Here is an 18949-nt window from a genome sequence, read left to right on the forward strand (position 1 = left end):
CTGGTCCCGGTCCCCATGGGGCAGTGCTGGGTCCCCCATGGGGCAGTGGCGGTCCCCGTGGGGCAGTGCCGGGTCCCCCGTGGGGCAGTGCCGGGTCCTGGTCTCCCGTGGGGCAGTGCCGGGTCCCCCATGGGGCAGTGCCGGGTCCTGGTCTCCCGTGGGGCAGCGCCGGGTCCCCCACGGGGCAGTGCCGGGTCCCCCGTGGGGCAGTGCCGGGTCCTGGTCTCCCGTGGGGCAGTGCCAGGTCCCCCACGGGGCAGTGCCGGGTCCTGGTCTCCCGTGGGGCAGCGCCGGGTCCCCCACGGGGCAGTGCCGGGTCCCCCGTGGGGCAGTGCCGGGTCCCCTGCGGGTTGGTCCCGGTCTCCGTGGGGCAGTGCCGGGTCCCCCACGGGGCAGTGCGGGGTCCTGGTCTCCCGTGGGGCAGTGCCAGGTCCCCCACGGGGCAGTGCCGGGTCCCCCGTGGGGCAGTGCCGGGTCCTGGTCTCCCGTGGGGCAGCGCCGGGTCCCCCACGGGGCAGTGCCGGGTCGTGGTCTCCCGTGGGGCCGCGCCGGGCCTGGACGCACCTCGTCGCCATGGCGACGCGGGGCGGGGCGGGGCGGGGCACATCCGGACCCCGCGGCCGGCCGCGCGCGCGGGGCGGAAGTGACGTCACTTCCCCGGTGGCGGGGCCGGGGCGGCGGGTTCCGGTATTTCAGGGCGGGGCCGGGCGGCGGCGCGGAGCGGAGCGGAGCGGGGCGGCGGCGGCGGCGGCGGCGGCGGCGGCGGCGGCGGCGGCGGCGGCGGCGGCGGCGGCGGCGGCGGCGGCGGCGGCGGCGGCGGCGGCGCGGGAGCCATGGCGGGGGCCACCACCATCGAGGCGGTGAAGCGCAAGATCCAGGTGCTGCAGCAGCAGGCGGACGACGCCGAGGAGCGCGCCGACCGCCTGCAGCGCGAGGTGGAGGCCGAGCGCCGCAACCGCGAGCAGGTACCGGCGCCCCGACCCCCGCCGCCGCCGAGACCGGGCCCCTCCGCTCCTCTCCCGGCGCCGCGTTAGCGGGAGCCCCGCCTTGGCCGTCGGTCCCGCGGCAGCCCCGCTCTGCTCGTCCCCCCCCCCCCCCGACCTGGAGCACCGGGGGCGGCCCCGGGATGCCGCTCCCGGGGCAGCTCCGGGGGCCCCGGTTTGCGGCGGAGCCGCCGGGGAGGCGGGGGGTGATCGCGGTCTCCGGCGTGCGGCCGCGGAGGAAGCCGGGGCCGGGCAGCGCCTGCCGTCGCCCAGCCCCGCTCGGTGACTGCGGGGAGAGGTTCAGTCGCCGCAGCTCGCTGCTCCGGACCAGCCGCTCCCCTGCGCGTCCAGTTTGCCCCGTTCGGGCCTTTCCCGCGGCTTTCGGCTCCGCCGGAGCTCCGCGCGCCCCTCGGCTGGCCCCCGCTTGGCTCCCGTGCTCGGTTCACGGGTCGCAGTGGTGTTCCTGGGGTCGCTGCCTAGTAGAGGTTCGCCCGCTTGTCTGAAGACGGCGGCAGGGCTCTGTAGGCTACAGGTCTACATGCTAGTTTATGGGTCTGCTGATCCCCTGGCTGGGGTCAAAACAGGCATCGTGTTCTGTTCAAAAGGTCTTCAAATTCAGAAGGTTTAGTTTTCCTTCCCCAGGAGCTGCCCGCTGCTGAGGCTTTGTGTCCCCAGCTGCCTGTGTAGGTGTGTGGAGGTAGCCCAGTGCCTGGTTTCCTGCCTGTTGTACCGAGCTCCTGTCTTGCTGAACGCTTGTCTGCATCTACAGCGTTGCTGTGTTGCATGCACCCTGCTGTCCCAGCGGTCTTACCTGGAGTGTTGACTTCTTGCCCCTTGTGTTGGGGTCTGTTTAGCTTGCTCGGATGAGTTGGGCTCCGTAGGAGTTAAGGAAGCCCCTTTGGGCAGGAGGAGCAGCTAGCTGCTAGTGGTCAGATGTGTGGCATAACCATTCAGGAAAGCCAAGTCTGGGCAGCAGCACTTTGAAATCTGGGCCTGTTGGAACATCTGTATAAACTTAGCCTGGCTTTTTGTAAATACCAGCATTACCTCAGCAGGCAGCTATCTAGAAGATGAGCTACTTGAAATGGTGTCTGTTGCTTAGGCAAGGTTTAGCCCCTCTGAGCTAGTGGCAAAGTCAGCTTCTGTATGGTGACTTACCTGGCAGGACAGCTTGCTTGTTCTTGCTGAGGTTTCCTGAATCTGAAACCTGGTGTTAGTACAGTTGGAAGAGGAGGCTGACAGCTAGGCCACGGTGTTTGCAAGAGTACAAAAGCTGCTGTCTGTTTGCTGCTGTGGAACGACTTTGGGTTTCACTTACTGTTTTCCCTGAAATGGGCTCAGGGATAGTAACATCTTGCAAGTCTGCTTCTGAGCCATGGCATAGCCTGGGCAAAACAGCTGCCTCCAGCTCTGCAGATGCTGAGGAGCAGCTCGCTTTCTGAAAAGCATCAGAAATTGGGAAGACCTGGTGGGTTTCTTTCTTTGTTACTTGTCTTGCAAGCCAGCTTTGAACTGAAACTTGCTTGTGCAGTGACCTGAGGGTGTTGGGGAGGAGCTGAAAAGGGCTCTTGGTCTCTGGTCAGATTTCCTGGCTGCTTGCTCACTCTGAGCTGTTCAAGAGGAAGGGGAGGAACCTGGCCATCTTGTCTGGCCCAATGTTGCAAGCACAAAGGTGTAAGTTGCCTTGGCATGTGCTGATAAAATGGAAGTGATCTCACTTGTGATGCTGCCAGCGCAGGAGCTCAGTGGAAAACTCCTAGACTCTGTATCCTGCTAAAATACTGGCTAATGAGTGGGGATCTCCACTGTTCAGTGCAAGAATGCCTCGAATACTAGTGCCCTTGTTATGAAAGCATGGGGGAAGGGCAGCAGACAGTGACTGGGCTGGAATTGCTCGAAGGGAAGGAAGGAGCAACCACATCAAAATCTAAACTGGCAAGCACCCTGCTCTTGCAGCTCCTTCAGACCAAGAGACTGAGGCAGCTCATGAACAGCAGGCCAGTGAGGCAGGCAGATGCTCGTGCTCTTTGCAGGGAAGATTTGAGGGGTGGACAGATCTTGGATTGCTCAGATCTGAGTGAGACTCGTTGTAAATTTGCATAGTGACTTTACTGCTAATTGCAGTAATTGTACTGCTAGTTGCAGCTCAAATTGCAAGGCTGAGGCTTTTAAAGCCAGCATGCTGAAGTCTAAATGTGTGATGTGGGTGGAGTCCATAAGGAGCAGTGTGTCACTGCTTCTGTGTGGGGTTCCTGGGACAGATCTGGCTTTGCTATTGAGTCTGACAGTAGAAGATTCTACTGTGCAGTAAAATGAGGCCACTCCCAAACCTTACTTCTGCTCTTTATTTGCAGCCACATAAGGAATTCTCTTGCAATAGCATGCATGTTCCCATGACAACACTGCTTCCACACCAGCTTGCTGGAGCCCTGTTACATGGAGAGAGAATTTGTACTTGCAGTGTCGTAGCATCTTCTGCTCACCCTAGAATCTGTGGCTTGGCCCTTGTGTGCTGCTGGGTCCTGAGGAATTTCCTTCTTAGCAGATCCCCGTGGCCTGGGGAAGTGATGTGGAACTGTGAATGCCATGGAAAGTTCTGCCCATGGTTTGCAGGGCTCTTTGTAGCTCTCTGACTCAGGGCTGTCTCCCCGAGTCTGCAGGAAGTGTGGAGTAACGGGGATGTTCAGCAGTGGGGCTGCTTGGAAGTGTCACCCCAGTGTTTGGGGGAAGCCTGCCAGCTTCAGCTGTATCCAGTGAAGAAAAGCAGAAATGAAGGATAAGGGTCCTTCTGCAGACCCATCCTTAACAAGGATGGAGGCAGTTCCTTAACAGCAGGGGAGTTTTCTTGGGTGGGTCAAGCTCTGACTACAGGAAGTCAGGGTGAAGCGATGAGGTTCTAGAGGTCAGGAAACAGGCCTGGTGTGCCCCTACCCCTTGGGGGGGGGGGGAGCAGCTTCTTGCCTCTTTAATAGGCTATATGAGTGTGTGTCAAACAGTCTCCTTTCCAGTTCTGTTTAGCATATCATTTTGTTCCTCTTCTAGCAGACCACTTCCTCCTCTGGAGGAATGTGCTGGCTGCTCTAGCAGGGCTGGGTCTGTGACTGCATGCTGTAGTGCTGGCTTGTTTGAGCATCAGAGTGCTGCAGGTTTCCATGGTGAAGAGCAGGGTGTGCTGGCATGGGAGCTCCTTTTAAAGCAAGTTCCATTCTCACAACCTGCCTTTTGAAACCTGCTGTTGGGAGGTGCTGATCACCTTGCTGCCTGCCAGGGCACCATGCAGTGGTATTCATGGGCTGGCCTGGGAGGGAAGAGCTTGCACAGCTGCCCCCCAGGAACTGAACATGATTTGTGTTTAAACCCTATTCTAACACTGGCCTCTTTCATTGCTCTGTTCCTCCTTCCTTGGGCATCAGCCGGCTTGCTTAGAAGCAGCATGTCTTTGCAGGCTGCTTTGTTGCAAGTAGCTGGGATATTTCATATATGCCTGGCATGTGCCTGTGCACTAGTGTCTCTGTAATAGATCACAATGCTGTCCTGAAATGGCTGTGGTCCCATGGTATCTCTGTAATAGCTTAGAAATGCTGCTGGAGAACAGGATGCTATGTTCCTCAGGGATGGCTCTGATGAGGCTTTAGTGTCCCCAAAGCTTCCAGGCTTCCCTCCAGTTCTGGTCAAGGGTGGATGACAGACTGAGCTGGAAGCAGATGCTTTGTGGCTGATACTGATAGTGCTGCTGCTGTGAGCAGTGCAAAGTAACAGGCCTGATTGGGTGTGCGTGATAGCTTTTGATCTCTGCTGATTTCACTAAAGCCTCAGTCATTCCTGTGGCTGTGTTTCTGGGTACTGCCTTGCAGCAAACATAGGGCCCCCAGGCTCTCGGCAGTTTCACTGACTCCTGGCTAATAAGGCTGAAATGATGTGGCTGTCCCCAAGTGACTATTGCTGGGGAACAGCCTCCCTAGCTCATCTCAAGACTGGATCAGACTTTCACTAATAGCCCAGAGAGAGTAAATTACTAGGAGGAAGGAAACCTGGAGCACAGTTGGCTATTCGTGGCTTGAGTCACTGGAATTCTGGACACTAAAGCTATCGGCTGAACCACATTGCTGCCCGGGTCTGGGGCAGCTCTGCAGAAAGCCTGATCTGCCAGTGCTGTGACGCAGCTTGGCAGACCTCTGAACCTGGAGCTATTAATCTTTCTCGCTTTGCTGCTAAGAGAACTTGTTTCAAGCAACACTCATGTCTAGATCACATGCACAAACTGACTTTATGCTAAGTAGTAGGCTGCCATGGAGCTCTGGTGTGGTGGATAAATAGGACTATGATTGATGGCCTGGCAGGGTGACAGCAGCTGCAGAGGAAGACACATCAAGCCATAAACACTAAGTAGATGACTTATGCTAAACTCACAAGGCAGCTCAAGCTGACATGTGAGAAACCTGCAGGATGACTGCCATACTTGCTAAGCTGTATGTTAAATCTTGCAAGGCTTAACGCACAAGCATATGGGGAGTGCTGTCTCGGTGTAAGGAAGTGGATAAAGCATGCTGTATTTGATTTGGCTTCCAGTGTGCTGCCACTGACCTAAAGACAGACCTTGGCTGCCCTGCACTAGCTGCTAACCCGGCTACGGACTGAGTCACTCTGATCTGCTCCCTCTAGGCTGAGGCAGAAGTGGCATCTTTGAATCGCCGCATCCAGCTGGTAGAAGAGGAGTTGGATCGAGCCCAGGAGCGTCTTGCCACAGCTCTGCAGAAGCTGGAAGAGGCGGAGAAGGCTGCAGATGAAAGTGAAAGGTGAGCAGGGTTTGCAGCGCTCACTTGGTAAACCAACAGCCAAACGTGTTCCTGACCGAGGGCCCTGTGCCATCAACCTCTTGGGCTTCCTGGAGGGTGGGAAGTAAATGCCACATCAAGGCTGGATGTGGGAGTCAAGAGCTGCTTATGCAGAGCCTCTAAGACAATGCTGTGGCCTGAAGTGAGTATTCTTAGAACCTGAGGCTAAGTAGCAAGCAAGTGCTGTGGGCTGCCCTGCCTCTACCTCTCTGAGGGAAGAGAAAGGAGGAGGTTCTGGGAAGCCATTTATTGGGTAAAGATGACTGCTGGGAATGGGGGAAGCTTTTCTTCCTGCTGCTTCTGCCAGAGTATTCCATTCTGGCAGATGTCTCTTGCTAACCTGGGAGTGTAATTCAGAGGGGAGTTGTCCCATCAAAGCGCTTCCAGTTGGCTGATGTGTTTCATCAATGCATATGCTGTAGTGAGCAGCCTGACCCAGCTGATGTTCCTGCCATAATGACAGACTTGGCTCTTCTCACATTTCAGTCTGGAAGGTGCTCAGCTCAACTGTATAGCGTTCCCTAAGAGAGCCTCACTTGTCCTTCTCAGCAGCACCCTGTTTTCCTTGGTCAAGGAGTCCAGTGAGCTGCTGGAATAATGCTCCAGGGCAGGTTAATTCTGAGCAATTGAGGTTGCTCTGTTTGCATCAGCCCAGCAGTGCCTGTCTTGCTGTGCTATCCTCTGTGCTCAGAGGTCTTACAGCTCATAGGGAAGCAACATTGCTCCAGTGGGAGTGCTGTGAATGCTCTGAAATGCATTATACTCTTGCTGGCTTGTACAGGATTGGTTTATACATCTCCCCTCACTGCCCTTTTTTTTTTTTGGGGGGGGCATGCAGAGGCATGAAAGTTATTGAAAACAGAGCTCTGAAGGATGAGGAGAAGATGGAACTACAGGAGATCCAGCTCAAGGAAGCCAAGCACATTGCTGAGGAGGCAGACAGGAAGTATGAGGAGGTGAGGCTCTTGGATGCTCTAATACAGCTGGCCTTGGCCAGGAGAGGTGGCTCCTCTTCCTGTAGACAGTGCTTTCCTCAGCGAACTTGGAGAGAGAACCTAGCTCTCAGCAGAGCTACACCAGTATTATGTCTTGCCAAGAGACTCTGGCAACTCCAGCAAACGCTTCCGTTACTACCTTGCACAGCCTGTGAGTACAAAATACCTTCCTGTTAACTCTGACTCTCCCTTCCAGGTTGCTCGGAAACTGGTGATCATAGAAGGAGATCTGGAGCGTACTGAAGAGAGAGCTGAACTTGCGGAGTCGTGAGTATATCTGCTCGCATACAACTTGCATGTCTACCTTTGCATGGAAACTAACACTAACAGAGCATTTCTAACCTTGTTACATAAGGCCCAAAATATGGGGTGGTTTAGATCTTCAGATGAAAGAGTTGGAAATTTCCGCTGAACAGGATTTGGTCCACTGAGAACGTAGATGCGTGCATCAAAGTTGACATTGTTTGTCTTGTAGTGGAGACGTCTGCCTCTTTGCATGGAGTGACTTCTTGGGCAGTAAGGGCCAAAGGATCCTTCTCCATTCACTATTCACCAGCACTGCTTTGTATGGTCACTAGCTCCTTCCACGTTGCTGTGACACACCTGAGTGCACAGTACTTGTCCTAAAACTGCGAAGGCTTCCTGAGCAGGGGGTTGAAACAGCATGTGGAATGTCCAGAGGCGGCTCTGTAGCTGAGGCTGGTCTCCCTGGCCTTTTTTTTTTTTTAATAAAGAAACTGCAATAACCACTAGAGACTTGCACTGCATTGCTGAGCAGCAAGCTAAACTTCCTCTGCTCAGAGCAGAGACACAAATTGCATTGTCTGGGCTCCTTTCACTTGTCTGGGTGCTTTAACTGATCCTTAAGGAGTTGGTCAGGGCCTTCCTCAGTCTTCTGGGCCTTGTCTAACAAAGTTAGTGTATATGCAGCAGTGGCGCTATGCTTCTTGCCCGACATGCATGTCATGACCATGACATTTTTGTTTTTCCCCTCCCTCCTTTTTTGCTCTGCTTTATTGTGTTATTTGTGGCCCTTTTGACCCTTGTCCCACCTGGCTTGTGCCATCATGTGACCGTCACTAACAGTCGTTGCCGGGAGCTGCAGGAGCAGATCAGAGTGATGGACCAGAACTTGAAGTGTCTATCTGTTGCCGAAGAAAAGGTACTAACCTTTCCCTTCTCAAACCATTAAACCAAAGCTCTTGAGGTCGTCTTGTTACACTCCTTCCTTCAGCTTATTGCATCTCTTTCTCTCTCTCCCTCCTGGAATGCTCTGTCCTCTCTGACCATAAATATTCTTGGCTAGCTGGGCAGCTGCCACCCATTCAGACATCAGAGCAACTTCCCCTCCTTACAGCAAATTAAACGTGCAACTTCTACTTGAAGACTCTAGGTCCAGCACAAATCTGTGTCCATATCTCAGCTGCTCAGTTCAGTGCCTTGTGCCAATGCCAGCAGATTATTTAAAGTGTGAACCTGGAGGCCGGGAGGGAACTTGCTTCCTGCAGAAGTGCCTTTGAAGCAAGGGCTCATCCAGTCTGATCATAGATTGTCTCCTAAAAAGCTCTTTGGTCTTTCCTGCACATGGATTCACTTCATCTCTCCTGTCTTTCCCTCCCACTTTTCTTCTTTTGCTCCCTTTCTTTACAAAAATCAACAGTAAATGTTCCGAGCTGGAGGAGGAGCTGAAGAATGTCACCAACAATCTCAAGTCTCTTGAGGCTCAGGCTGAGAAGGTAGGGCTGCTTTTCAAAGGGCCAGAAACCTTTCTCTTTTACTAGAAGAGTATATGACTGCAGAGCACCCACTGGGATGGAAGTGATGCAGCTGCAGCCTTGAGCAAGCACAGAGAGCAGTGCTTGCTCTCCCAGGAGAACTAACGGATTTCAGTGCAGAGTTTATGTTGACTTCTAGAAGCTGGGAGTGCAGGAAGCCTGCCCTTCCCTGCCTTGAGGCAGACTCGAGCAGCCAAGATGTTCATGTTGCTCGGATGTGAATCTGTGCCCAACTTCATATGTTGCGTGCATGATGTGGGACTTGCTGCCTGACCCAGTCCTGTTGGACTAGGGTATGGGTGTGAACAACCATCAGCTCAAAGTCCCTTTGGCCATTTATATGCAGTGAGACATTTGTCTCCCCTTGTAAGCTGCAAGATCTCTGGAGTGGGAGATACCTGGGGTTGCTGAGGGCTGCTGTTTGCTGACTTTCTCTCTCCTCTTCCACAGTACTCCCAAAAAGAGGATAAATATGAAGAAGAGATCAAGATCCTGACTGATAAACTCAAAGAGGTGAGTGACCATGTCAGGATAGCCACCTGGTCATGTGGGCTTGGCCCCTTGGGGATTCAGTCCTCGATTTCATTGGGGAGAGACATGGAGGATAGGAGATGCTGTATCCTCAGGCTGATGCTTTTTTTAGTTCTTTGCTGCACGTGAAAGCTGTTGCACTGACTGATTCACTCCTGTCTGGCAGGCGGAGACTCGTGCTGAATTTGCTGAACGATCTGTAGCCAAGCTGGAGAAGACCATTGATGATTTGGAAGGTACATTCTGGGATGGGGAAGCCAAAGAACATGTGGTGAGGAGTGGGGAGCTGAGGAAGGCTGTCTCCCAGATAGCTGGAGAGTGGAGACACTGCTCTGCACTTGGAGCATGGCCAAACTCAGCCTGCAAGGTGAGGTTGAAGCCTCTGGGCTCAAGAGCTGTGCCTGGTGTACCCACTCTTAAAATGCGGCCTGCCACAGCGCAGCCAAGAAACAGTTCTTGATCTGAACATCTTTCCATATCTGACTCATAGTAACAGACAGCATGGATGGTAAATCTTGGCAGGAACGTAAGTTACTAATGCTCCAGTTTAACCCGAGTTAAGGAGTGGGGTAGGAAAAGCCACCTGAACTCAACAGGAACTGGCTACAATAACACATTTCTGTGCAGAATTGCATGCACATGACTGCTGCAGACCAGCTTTCTTGCAAGTCAGCTCCAGACAGTAGTTGGTGAGTCATGAGCCAGCCCCCATGAATGTTTGGACTGCCCAGCATCAGTCCTAATTCAAGATTAAATCACCTGAAGCCCCATCCATGCAGTATGATGGTCTGCTTTTGCCAAGGATATGTTTCTTTCTTCCTTCTGTTCCTGGTTTTGCAGTACTTAAACGCTCCTGATGCCTGACTTCACAAAATTGTATCCCTCCCCAAAGGATGGGAAGAGAAGGTTCCAGCTACCTGTTTTAGATCTGGGGCTGTGGCTGAGTCTGCTGTAGACAGCTGTGGATGGTGTGCTGGTGCTGGCAAGCCAAAAATTTTAGCGGACCCTTGCCTTGACCACAGCATGTACCCTAGTGGTCTTTTAGTGCCAGGTCTTGGAGATTCAAAGCTGTGTCCTTCTGTCTGGAGTAGCTCAGGAGTTTTATCTAGAAATAGCAATGGTGTCAGCTGAGCTGTTCCAGAACTGCAGCCAAGCAGCAATCTGAGCCAATTCATGATCCAGGGCAAGCCTTTATTGGGAACGGCAAAAACTCCTCCAAGTCCATGCATGCTACCCTTGAAATGCTGATGGGGAGAGTTGGCTCCAGTTTGTATTCTTGCTGCTGAAGTGACCTAGTTTGACAGCTGTCAAAGTTCTCTGGGTTCTGTGAAACAGTTAACAGCATTAACAGCTGTACTGTAGTCTCGGGAGCCAGTGCTGGGAGACGTCTCTGCCAGCCCTACACTGTCTTAAAGGAGTGCATCAGTACAAGTTTCAAGACTGCCTCCTCCACTGAAGGCAGGTGATCTGCCAGTCAGCAACATTATCTGGTGGAGAACACAGGTGTGGCTTGTCTGTTCAGCTTATCCTGCCTAGCTGTGTATGTACGTAATGGGAATTCCCTCTGATGCCCAGGACTATTACTTAACCAACTTCTCCCAAACAAGTTTTTCGTATTGAAACTGAAGGTGAGAACAAAGCACTCAATTGATCTGTGCCTTCCTTTGGTTTAGCAATCAGATCCTCTCCCTAAGAAGTGGAGTTGCCTCTTCCTGGTACTCCATCTGTCAGTGGTTCCTGCTGACTTAGCAGAGCAGCGTGTTCTTACAAGCTAATGTGGTTCAAGTTCTTGGCTTTGTTCACCTTAGAGCTAGCTTGTAATCTGGAAGGCACTTGCTGGTCAGCCTGTCCTCAAGCTGTCAGAACACTCTCATTCATTGCTTGGGAACTAATACAGAGTTGTGATGTCTCCACAACTGACTTCATTTTCTTCTGTTCATGAATCCCATACTGCTTTTCCTGCCCCAGGGTGTTGGAAGAACTCTGCCTTCCCTCATTGTTTCCCTTTTGTTCTCCTCCTGAACCTCTTCTAGATGAGCTCTATGCCCAGAAACTGAAGTACAAAGCAATTAGTGAGGAACTGGACCACGCCCTGAATGACATGACTTCCATGTAAATATGAGCTGGCTGGTGTTTGCCTCTTGCTTCAGCAGGCTAGACAGCCAGAGCTTGCTTGGTTTGCTGTGATTTCCATAGCCAGTAAATCAATGGCACTGTCTAGGTTACTTCTACAGATCTCTGCCTGTAGGATTGCAGAGGCTTCCTTGCAGCATGCTGTATTCTAACTCTAGGTCCTTGTGATCTGCATGTGTAACTGAGTGCTGTGCTGGCCTTAGAGTTCTGACTTGAACTCGCTGATCTGTGCCAAGGAATGCAATTCCCAGTCCCACTGGAAAAGGTGTCCTAAGATAATGCTGCTTAGTTGCCTGCTAGAGCATTAGGCCATGGTCTCAGGATTCCTCTTGGAAGAGGCTGTGGATAGTGCTCAAGTGGATTCCTCAGGAATCGCCATAACAGGCTTGAGATGGAGTGGATCATAAAGTGATCTGTGGAAGTAGCTGAACTTGTGTGTTTCTGCAACTTCGCTACTTAGCTTTTTGTTCAGGTTTGCTGTGGGTTCTGCTAACAGCTGCTCTGCACATTCTTTACTACTAACCAAGGAAAGGCCAGGTACTTGCATTATAGAGGAAGAGCCTTAACACTAGCATCTGAAAGCTCCCTGAACAGTTTGCTGTGCACAAACACTTAAGCCTCTCTTAAAATTAGTGTCTCCTTCTGTTTCACACAGATAAATCTTGTGATTCCAAACTCCACTTTGGATTTGCCTCTCTGCTTGATGGCTTGTTCTGCATCTGTACCCTGCATTCATGCTCTCATCATCTCACTCTGAATTCCAGTACCTTTTTTCCAGTTACTGTGTGCAGGGCATCCCTGGGAACGAGTGCTGTAAAGACACTGAAACTTGACAGCAGTAGCAGCCCCCCAGTTATACTGCACTTGCTTCTAAACAAAGCTCCCTCTGTTTGACCTGATGTGCCAGACGCTGCTGTGCTCTAAGGGGCTGCCCTTTCAATGTCTGGGTGTAGCTGGGAGTATGTTGTGTTCTCATCTGCATATCTTGTGTAGAGCCATAAAGCTTCTTTTGTATTTCTCTTGCCTCTTGCTTGAGCATGATGTCACTTTTTTTTTAAGGAAAAACAACTCTTGTATAAATTGAATGGAACGGCTGGTGTTGTTGAGAAATGGATTTCTAGTGACCATTTGCTGCTTTAGAGTAACTGTTTCAATGTTGCCTTCAAATCAGTGTAATCTTTATTGGTGATGGTGGAATACATAGACTTCATTAATGCACTGAATTTTTACCCTTTGGGTGTCTCATTGGCTCACATGTGAATTGCAGCTCTGCACACAGTGCCTCTGCACAGCATGCTCTGTAGGATCAAATGGCTTGCTTGGGTTTGTAGCAGAAAGTCTTCAAGCTGTGTCTGCTTCAGTCTGGCTAAAGACACTCCCCACACTTGATTGCTCTGTAGCATTCATTGGTATCAGTTGCCAAATGCTGGCTTGCAGTGGGAAGCTACCACACCTAATAGTCACTAGGTCACTGGCAGGATGTGAAAGCTAATAAACATCAAGCAAATTCTTACTGAATTCTAGTTGGACAGGATTGGCTGAATGCTAGATGCTGCAGTAGTCTGCCTGTGTGAGGCCCTTGCTTCTGAAATGAGAATTGCCCACAGCAGGGCTGAGGGCATTGGTGCCAGGGAATACAAGCCTGGTGGACTCTTCCAGCTCCCTGTGCAGGGGTTGAGGAGTGCAAGGTTGCTTCTGGGGAATGTGGCTTGGAGCACTACACTGAGCACTGCAGCTGGTGGCAGGCTGCAAACACTTGACACATTTCACTGCTGATTTGAGTCTGTTGCTGGTTGTTTTGGTACCAAGGGACTGATCAGCCTGACATAACTGTATGTGCTGCCTCATGGTGGCTTGTCAAATACTTTTTTCCTTCCTGGATTGGTTTGTTTGCCACAGGGCCCGAAGAGCCCTTCATGAGCCGAGTTTTGGTGAAATGGGACACCCCCAGTGGTTTCCTGAACCTCAGGTTTGTTTGCATTCAGTTCTCCCACACAAATAACACTAGCCATAAGTGTATTCCAAGCACACTGAACTGCCTCAGTCTGTTCTCACTCTGCCTCTGTATCAGGGTTGTTGTCCCTGTCCTCCCCCCCCCCCCCCCCCCACTGGACACTTCTGCAGATCTGAGCAGGGAAGGAGGGAGCCCTCTTGGAAGGGGTTTCAAAGGGTAACAGTTCAGAAAGCTCTGGCAGGTGGTGGTCTAGCTTTCCTGGGGTATAGGAAATAGCTCTGTGCCACGTAACTAAAGAGCAAGAATGTGTAATTCTCCAGTACGAAACCTACAGCTTAACTAGAGGGTCTAGATCCTGTGTGAGCAGGTGGGGCTTCTGTCCCAAATACCAAGGGGAATGGAGGCTTCCAGCCTAGTGTTTGGTTGCCAGCTCTTCCTGGGAGGGATGTGGCACTTCACTCCCTCCCTTGTGAAACAGCCTCCCTCCTCATTGGGAGGTCTTGTCAATCAAGGGTTTATTACTAACCTGCACAGTGTGGAGCAGGTTGCTGTGCTGTTGCACAGCAGTCTTGCAAGTGATGTTATCAAAGGTTGGGCTTTGGCAGGCCCTCTCAACACCAGCCTTGATAGAACTCCACAGTAGATGGTAGATGGCCATGTGGGTGATGTAACTTCTGCCCTGGGAGGTTTTGAAAGGCTTCTGGTCTGACTGGATTGCTAGGCTTGTATAGGCTGGTTACCAGGAGCTGGGCTGTTGACTCAGGAGCCCTGCAAACACAGATAAAGTGACCAGGAGGCACAGGTCTTGGAGCTCCCTGAGATGCAAACATGACTTGTGAGGCTGCCCTGTGGGTTGGGTGGGGAAGGGAGAAGGCTAAGTGTTGGAGCCAGTCCCAGCAGATCTGAACAAACACTCAAACTGAGAGGCTATTCCTGAGGTCTAGGAAGGGTCATGCCCATTACTTAAGTCTATCTACTCTCTCATGCAGGTGAATCATCAGGTCCATGTCCACAAGCAGTAACATTGGGCACTTAGTTGAAGGCTATGAGCTGTTGTACCAGCCTAGTCATTCATGCTTCTGCTAATTGCAGTGCATTCCTATCCTGTGCTGCCCTAGAGATCCAGGATGCCCTGGTCACCTGGGGCTGGAGATGGACATCGGGGTGCCCAGCCTACCTGCTTAGGTAGGCAAGACAGAGCGAGTTCCCAGCAATAGCAGCCTATATGCAAGGCAGGCACTGGCGTAGGCCAGGATAGGATGTTTCTGTCCCCCACACCACAATTTCCTTCAGCTTTCCAGTTAAGATTGTAGTGGGCAGCAACTCTGCTTCTCTTGCTGCTGTTTGGTCCCTCAGTGGCTTTAAAAAAGGGACAGTCAGCATTACTGCCCTCTGGCCTGCAGGCTGAGGCAGAGCTAGAGCAAGTGCTGAGGGCAGCTAGGTGAAGGTGTGCTTTCCCCTTGTGCAGCTGTCAGGCTGGAGGGCTCGGCCTCTCTGGGGAGGGTGCAGGCTGTGGCCTGTACCATGTGAACAGCTTGACTGAGTGTCCTGGATGTCATGTAGCCAGGTCTTGCTCAAGAGTAAAACATTCCTAGGCTGCAAGCAACAAGGAGAAGTGTAGATCCCCTTCAAAGGGTTCCCTAGAAGCTTGGGGTGCCCAGTACAAAAAGGATTTGAGAAGAAGCCTAAGGCCAGTGAGTTGCTCGGCTTTATGCTAGCTCGTCAAGCAGTGGCAGCATGCTGTGGGTTTTGCTACAACTGGGCAGAACTATTAGGGTTTTTCTGTCACTTGGAATTCCCTCAAACACAGGAATTGGGGTTGTCTGGCTAGGAGAACACTCTTTTCCCACAAGGAGGGGAAAAGATGGATGCTAAACTGGTGCTGTACAGTGTTCTGGCTGGCTGTAGCTGACAGATCACATGGCAGGAGTATGGCTGTCCAGCCCTGAGAGGTAACCTGTCCTGGGAGAACCCTTGGGGCTGCTGATAAACACATGTGTTTGAGTACCAGCCCTGGGGAGGAGTGGGGCTGCTAGTGCCCTGAGAGGAAAGCTTCTGTTAGGACAGTTACCAGGTGTAGGGCGACAGATGTTGGATGCAGTGTCAGCCTGTGCCCTGCCCATGTGGTTGTTCTGTGGTAGTTGTAAAATAGGAACCTGAGGTCCAGAACTTCCTCTGTCCAGTATCCAAAGTAGATGCTGCCTTCAGGCCTTCTGAAGTAGTGGATTGTTACTGTGGCATGAAGTGATGTCTTGGTGTTCTCCAAGTCAGGTGTGAGATGCTGTCATTCTCAATTCTGCTGTCCTTAGCCCTCTGGGTCCCTATCCTATTGCTGTAACCCTGTCAGTCCTACTGCTGGTGGTATGGCTCATCCTGGAAGGCAGTTTTGGTCCAGCCATATCTGGACTACCTCCTTCTGCAAAACGCTGCACAGGCTTCAAAGCATGTCCCTGCTCTCCCCTTACCTGGGTACAGTGCAGCCCAGCCTGCAGGCTCCTCTTCTGGTGTTATTCTCTTCCTCTGCCTTCATAAGCCCTTGGCAGCACTTGCATTTCTGCCTGCACTTGGCTTCCACTGATCTTCCTGAGCAAAAAAGCAAGTTAGACAAACCTTTGTTCTCCCTGTCTTCATCTGTGTAATAGCCTAGACTCGATCATCAGAGGCATGTGTTACGGAGACAGGTTATTTGATGTGCTCATCTTGGTACTCTACTAACCTTCCCTTTCTCTCTTTCTCTTTTCCTCTTGTTTCCCCTAATCCTCCTGTTGCCGCTGCAGAGCGCCTGTACAGCCAGCTTGAGAAAAATCGCCTGCTCTCTAACGAGCTGAAGTTAACGCTGCATGATCTGTGTGACTGAGAAGGGGGCCCACTAATGCCATTAAACAAGCTTATTGCGACCACCAGTGCTGTGGACCACAGTGAAATCTGATCACTCTTAAGTGATTTGCAGACTGGCAGATTTTATGCAGTTACTGCTATTTAATGGGGCAGTTGAAGTTGATCCTCTCTAATATACTTTATTTAAAAGCTTTTTTCAAAAAGGTAACCTCTATTCTTGGTGAAGTAACCCTAGGACTTGGCTGTTCTCTGAGCAGTCTTGTTCACTAGTACAGTGGGGCCTGCCTGGCGCTCTATGGAACCAGACTGGTGCCCCCCCAGCCGAGGGGTGGGGTGGAATTAGGTTTGTCTGTTAGATAACTGTCAAGTGCTATGACTTTACTGTTGGCTGAATGACTGTAGGATTTCCTGCTGCATGGAATGATGACTTCTAAGAATAAATCACTGACCTTGTGTTCTGTAAGACACTGCAAGCCTGTAGTATTTTCATACAGTTGAGCTGTAACCTAGATTTGAGGGGAAAGGACATGCCTAGGGCCTGGCCTCACTGCAGATGCAGAGTTCCAGAATGGGATGGGAAAGCTAACAGACACTCTGAAAGTTAGTCTCAAACTACATGACATAAAGCTGTCTCTTGAGTGCCTCCAGGGGAGTCTTTAAATGCGGCTGTTGCTAGTGCCCTAGGAAGGCTGCTTTTCGCTCTTGTGCTTAGTGCATCATTTCTGAACCCTGAGGTGGCTGGTCAGACCCTCAGGAGGGGGGAGGTGGGAGCTCTCTTGGAGAAACTGCTTGTACCTAAAGGACATCTTTCCACAGCCTGTCTGTCCAGTGTCCCAGCGTGTGGATTTCTTCAGAGATGAGGGTGGGCTGTCCCTTGGAGTAAAGCCTACCTAGAGTGCTAGTGGCTGGTCTGAGCTCTCCTCCTGGCTTAAGGAACATGTGAGAACTGACTGTGCAAGCTCCCTGTAGCCTGGGGCAGAGTTGCAGCACCCTTGCTCCTACTTGCTCACTGCTTGCCATTGACTGGAAAAAGCCTCTTCCCTTAATGTTCCTGAGGCATGGTTGTCTGCTACCTGCTGCTAGGTAGTTAATGGTCTTGGTGACCAGCTTGGCATCTCTATCCTGTGCTAGGGGAAATGTGGGGGCACAACCATTTGTAATCCTGGGAGGGTGACTTCTACATGTATTTTATCTCTGGGTTGCTCTTGGGTGGCTTGTGGGGCCACTGGGGTCTGCTGTCTGGAAGTGTTGAAGCCCTGGAGAAAGCTAGCTGCAGCCTGCGGCACCTGCATGCAAAATACTGCCTAGAGCACTAGCTAAAGGTTCATCATGACATTGCCACTTGGAAGCACCGGCAGCACTAGAGATGAGGGCTACAGATGAGCCAGGTAACTCCAGAGCTTCTAGCTGCAGGTTCCGGAAACAGAACCTAGCTATGGCAGTGTGCTGGGAACGGGCTAGTGCAAGCTTTCTTTGGCGAAGGTTTCTTGGTTGTCTTAAGCTGACTTGTAACTATGTAACTCTTGCTTCCTACCAGATAAACTGAAATCCACCAAAGAGGAGCATCTCTGCACGCAAAGAATGCTGGATCAGACCCTGCTAGACCTGAATGAAATGTAATGGATCCCTGCCACTGCCTCTGCCATGTGATGCCAGTGGAGGCCAGCCCAGCCGCTGCTGACCTCTAACCCTTGGGGACCAGGGTTTACCTTCTGTTGCCAACTTGACCAAACATTAATCTTCCACTTCACCTCAGGGTTAAAGGTCATCAGGTTGGGCAGAGCTTGAAACAGCATTATTAAGGGAAATAAACAATGCAATAATGTTTGGGGAGCATGTTTGAGATGTATACATTTTGTAACTACCTTTTTTTGTAGCAACCATTGTAAACATTCCAAATAACTGAGGCTCATGAGCTACACTTCTAAGCTCTCAGCTTTAAAATTTGGTATTAACCTTCTGTTAATCAGCTCTGGGCTGCCTTGCTTTGGCAGGGGAAGGAGGAGGGTGTAACAGTTCCTAGCTCTGGGCCACTGTGTTGGAGTGGCCTGGCTAGGAATGGAAGCCAGTTGGGAAACCTTCCTGCCTCATCCCATGTGGCCTATTGGGGCTGGGACTCCTCTCCAGGAGCTCTTTACCAAAAGCACAGATCAGTTTCTCAGCTTTAAGGTAATGCTGTGTTGTGGAGAAGCGATGTGAGCAGGAGGAGACTCTTTTTTTTTGTAAGCCAAGTCTGTTATCTGAACATTTGAATCTTCACAGGGGTCGTTTCCCTTCCCCTCCCCACAGTGTTGGTCACTTCCTTCCCCCCCCCCCCCCCCGTAGGCTTAGGGAAGCTGTGGCCCCTCTAACCCGTTGCTACACAGGGGTTGAATTTGCCTTCACTAAGTGCTGATGTACCAAGCTTTATCACTCGCTGGGTTCAACTTAACAGCTTAAGTACAAAAGTCTTGTTTTCTTTGAGGAGTTCTGCCTCCCCTGGGGGAGGAGGGGAATGACCGAGGCCTTCCCCTCCCGGCCAGGAGTGCTCTTAATGTCTTAATGAGGTACAAGCCATGCTGCAGTGCGTTGGTGTGTAGTCGTCGTGAGGCGTGAGTGTGGAGACGTGCCAAGCTTGCCGCGTGTAGCTTGTGGTTCGAGCATGCTGCTTGGTTGTAGCGGTTTTAGGGGCCAATCTGGAGAAAAGAACCATATCAAGTGTTTTGATACTAAATTTGAAAAAAAAAAAAAACCCAACAACAATTGTCTTACTGTCTTTTGAAATAAAAACCACTCCCTCCACACTGGTGTCCGGCTGCAGTGCTTTCCCGGCGGTGGCCTCGCTGAGGGGAGGGGGGGGGGGCGTCTGTGCCGGTCTCTCGCTCCCGGGGGCAGGGAGCGAAGGGGGGGACGAGTCCTCCGGTTT

The 18949-nt window shown here is 51.8% G+C and overlaps 1 protein-coding gene across 11 annotated transcripts; it reads left to right on the forward strand.

Moving 5' to 3' along the window:
- Positions 1-670: 670 nt before the first annotated feature.
- On the forward strand, positions 671-18825 carry LOC104141350 (tropomyosin alpha-3 chain). 11 transcript variants are annotated; one of them, XM_068922148.1, is made up of 11 exons: positions 671-729; positions 810-965; positions 5646-5779; positions 6657-6774; positions 7010-7080; positions 7900-7975; positions 9039-9101; positions 9286-9355; positions 11153-11231; positions 13152-13221; positions 16861-17575. In XM_068922148.1, exons 2-11 carry the CDS (start codon positions 834-836, stop codon positions 16936-16938), a joined length of 891 nt encoding a protein of 296 aa, XP_068778249.1. In that variant the 5' UTR covers positions 671-729; positions 810-833; the 3' UTR covers positions 16939-17575. The 11 variants fall into 11 exon arrangements, with proteins under 11 accessions (XP_068778249.1, XP_068778247.1, XP_068778251.1 ...); XM_068922146.1 differs by lacking the exon at positions 7900-7975 and adding an exon at positions 8474-8549 and having other exon boundaries at positions 16861-17571; XM_068922150.1 differs by lacking the exons at positions 7900-7975; positions 16861-17575 and adding exons at positions 8474-8549; positions 15984-16507.
- Positions 18826-18949: the final 124 nt, after the last annotated feature.

This window comes from Struthio camelus, chromosome 30 (genome assembly GCF_040807025.1).
Source record: "Struthio camelus isolate bStrCam1 chromosome 30, bStrCam1.hap1, whole genome shotgun sequence".
NCBI classification, from domain to species: Eukaryota; Metazoa; Chordata; class Aves; order Struthioniformes; family Struthionidae; genus Struthio; species Struthio camelus.

Coding starts and splice junctions, on each gene's coding strand:
- LOC104141350 (XM_068922148.1), top strand. CDS start 834: ATGGCGGGGGCCACCACCATCGAGGCGGTGAAGCGCAAGATCCAGGTG. Junction 5,780..6,656: donor GCTGCAGATGAAAGTGAAAG/GTGAGCAGGGTT, acceptor GGGGGCATGCAG/AGGCATGAAAGTTATTGAAA. Junction 9,102..9,285: donor TGACTGATAAACTCAAAGAG/GTGAGTGACCAT, acceptor CCTGTCTGGCAG/GCGGAGACTCGTGCTGAATT.